This window comes from Plectropomus leopardus, unplaced genomic scaffold (genome assembly GCF_008729295.1).
Source record: "Plectropomus leopardus isolate mb unplaced genomic scaffold, YSFRI_Pleo_2.0 unplaced_scaffold25124, whole genome shotgun sequence".
NCBI lineage: Eukaryota > Metazoa > Chordata > Actinopteri > Perciformes > Serranidae > Plectropomus > Plectropomus leopardus.
Genome location: NW_024627296.1, coordinates 1 through 1148, shown reverse-complemented (window position 1 = coordinate 1148; position 1148 = coordinate 1). Strand labels below are relative to the sequence as shown.

The 1148-nt window shown below is 36.4% G+C and overlaps 1 protein-coding gene across 1 annotated transcript; it reads right to left on the bottom strand.

The window, feature by feature from the left end:
- Positions 1–158: 158 nt before the first annotated feature.
- Positions 159–698, bottom strand: LOC121966584 (single Ig IL-1-related receptor-like). The gene is made up of 2 exons (XM_042516662.1): positions 483–698; positions 159–387 (listed from the first exon to the last, which is right to left on the bottom strand). Exons 1-2 carry the CDS (start codon positions 595–597, stop codon positions 215–217), a joined length of 288 nt encoding a protein of 95 aa, XP_042372596.1. The 5' UTR covers positions 598–698; the 3' UTR covers positions 159–214.
- Positions 699–1148: the final 450 nt, after the last annotated feature.

Sequence of the window (1148 nt, the reverse complement as noted above, 5' to 3'; positions counted from 1 at the left end):
TCAGGCTGTAGATGAGCCATTTTATGGAACATTATATCTCTTTAGTCATCATAGTTAGCACAGTATAAAAGGAAATGGGACTCACATTCCACTTTACCCAAATTATAAAGCTGACAGAACAACAGATCAAGAGATAATGACCGCAGAATCTGAAAATCCTGGCCTGTGAATTTTGAAACCAACAAACTATGAAGACAATGAATTTATTATTAATTCAACGGTAGTATTGCTGATAAGGCTTACCTGAGCCTGGTAGGATATCATTGTCATTGAGGTGCACCTTGTACGCATTTTTACTCTCCAGGTGAGGTTTGAGAATAAAGTTGACAAACTTCCTGTCATGATCATTGTTCACATACGAGATGTAGACGTCACATAATTTGCCATCTGAAGACAGAGAGACACAAACACACCAGTGTTCTTAATGATACAATGTTATAAATGATTATGAAAACCTTATATGTGCTCAACAGAGGCCTCACCACTGAGTTCATAGTCTCCGTAGGAGTTCTTGTGCCAGAGTTTCATGTTGAGGCGACACTTGAAGTACACAACAACAGCTACAGCCAGGAGGAGGAGGACGGTGATGGCTGCCATAACAGTCAATAGGTAGATCGTGCCAGAGCTGTTATAACAGCTAACAACATATGTGTAAATAGCTGGATAAAGAAATAGATAGATGGAAAGATAAATGTATTTTATTTAAATATTAAAAATATTAAAAATATTTTAAAATTTTAAATACTATTTATCCTGAGGGAAATTCCAGCAGTCAGCTGCTAACATTCAAACAGACAATAAAAATACAATAAAAGCATATTAAAAACATTAAAAAGTATAATAAAAACATATACATAATAAGTACAGTTCCAGTTAGAAAAGTGCAGTGCAAAGTGGAGAGGGACACAGCCAACACCCCCATCAGTCATGTGGTTTGCTGCACACAATGTGTTTTTACTAAGACTGTGGATATGTATGCAGACATGCTCTTTGCATTTAGTTTAAAAAAAGAAAATGAGAAAAGTAATGTGTCTGGATCATTTTGCATCCTAGCACTTTTTGTATTTGGCTCAGTTAAGACTCTCTGCTTTGTTCCCCTGCCCTCTGAGTCATGCTCTTGGCATTTCATCTGTGAACTGTGACAAAAT

What these genes read in the sequence shown, in the direction of transcription:
- LOC121966584 (XM_042516662.1), bottom strand. Translation starts at nt 597, where the DNA reads ATGGCAGCCATCACCGTCCTCCTCCTCCTGGCTGTAGCTGTTGTTGTG. An exon ending in CGGAGACTATGAACTCAGTG is followed by an intron (nt 388 to 482) that starts GTGAGGCCTCTG and finishes CTCTGTCTTCAG; the next exon opens with ATGGCAAATTATGTGACGTC.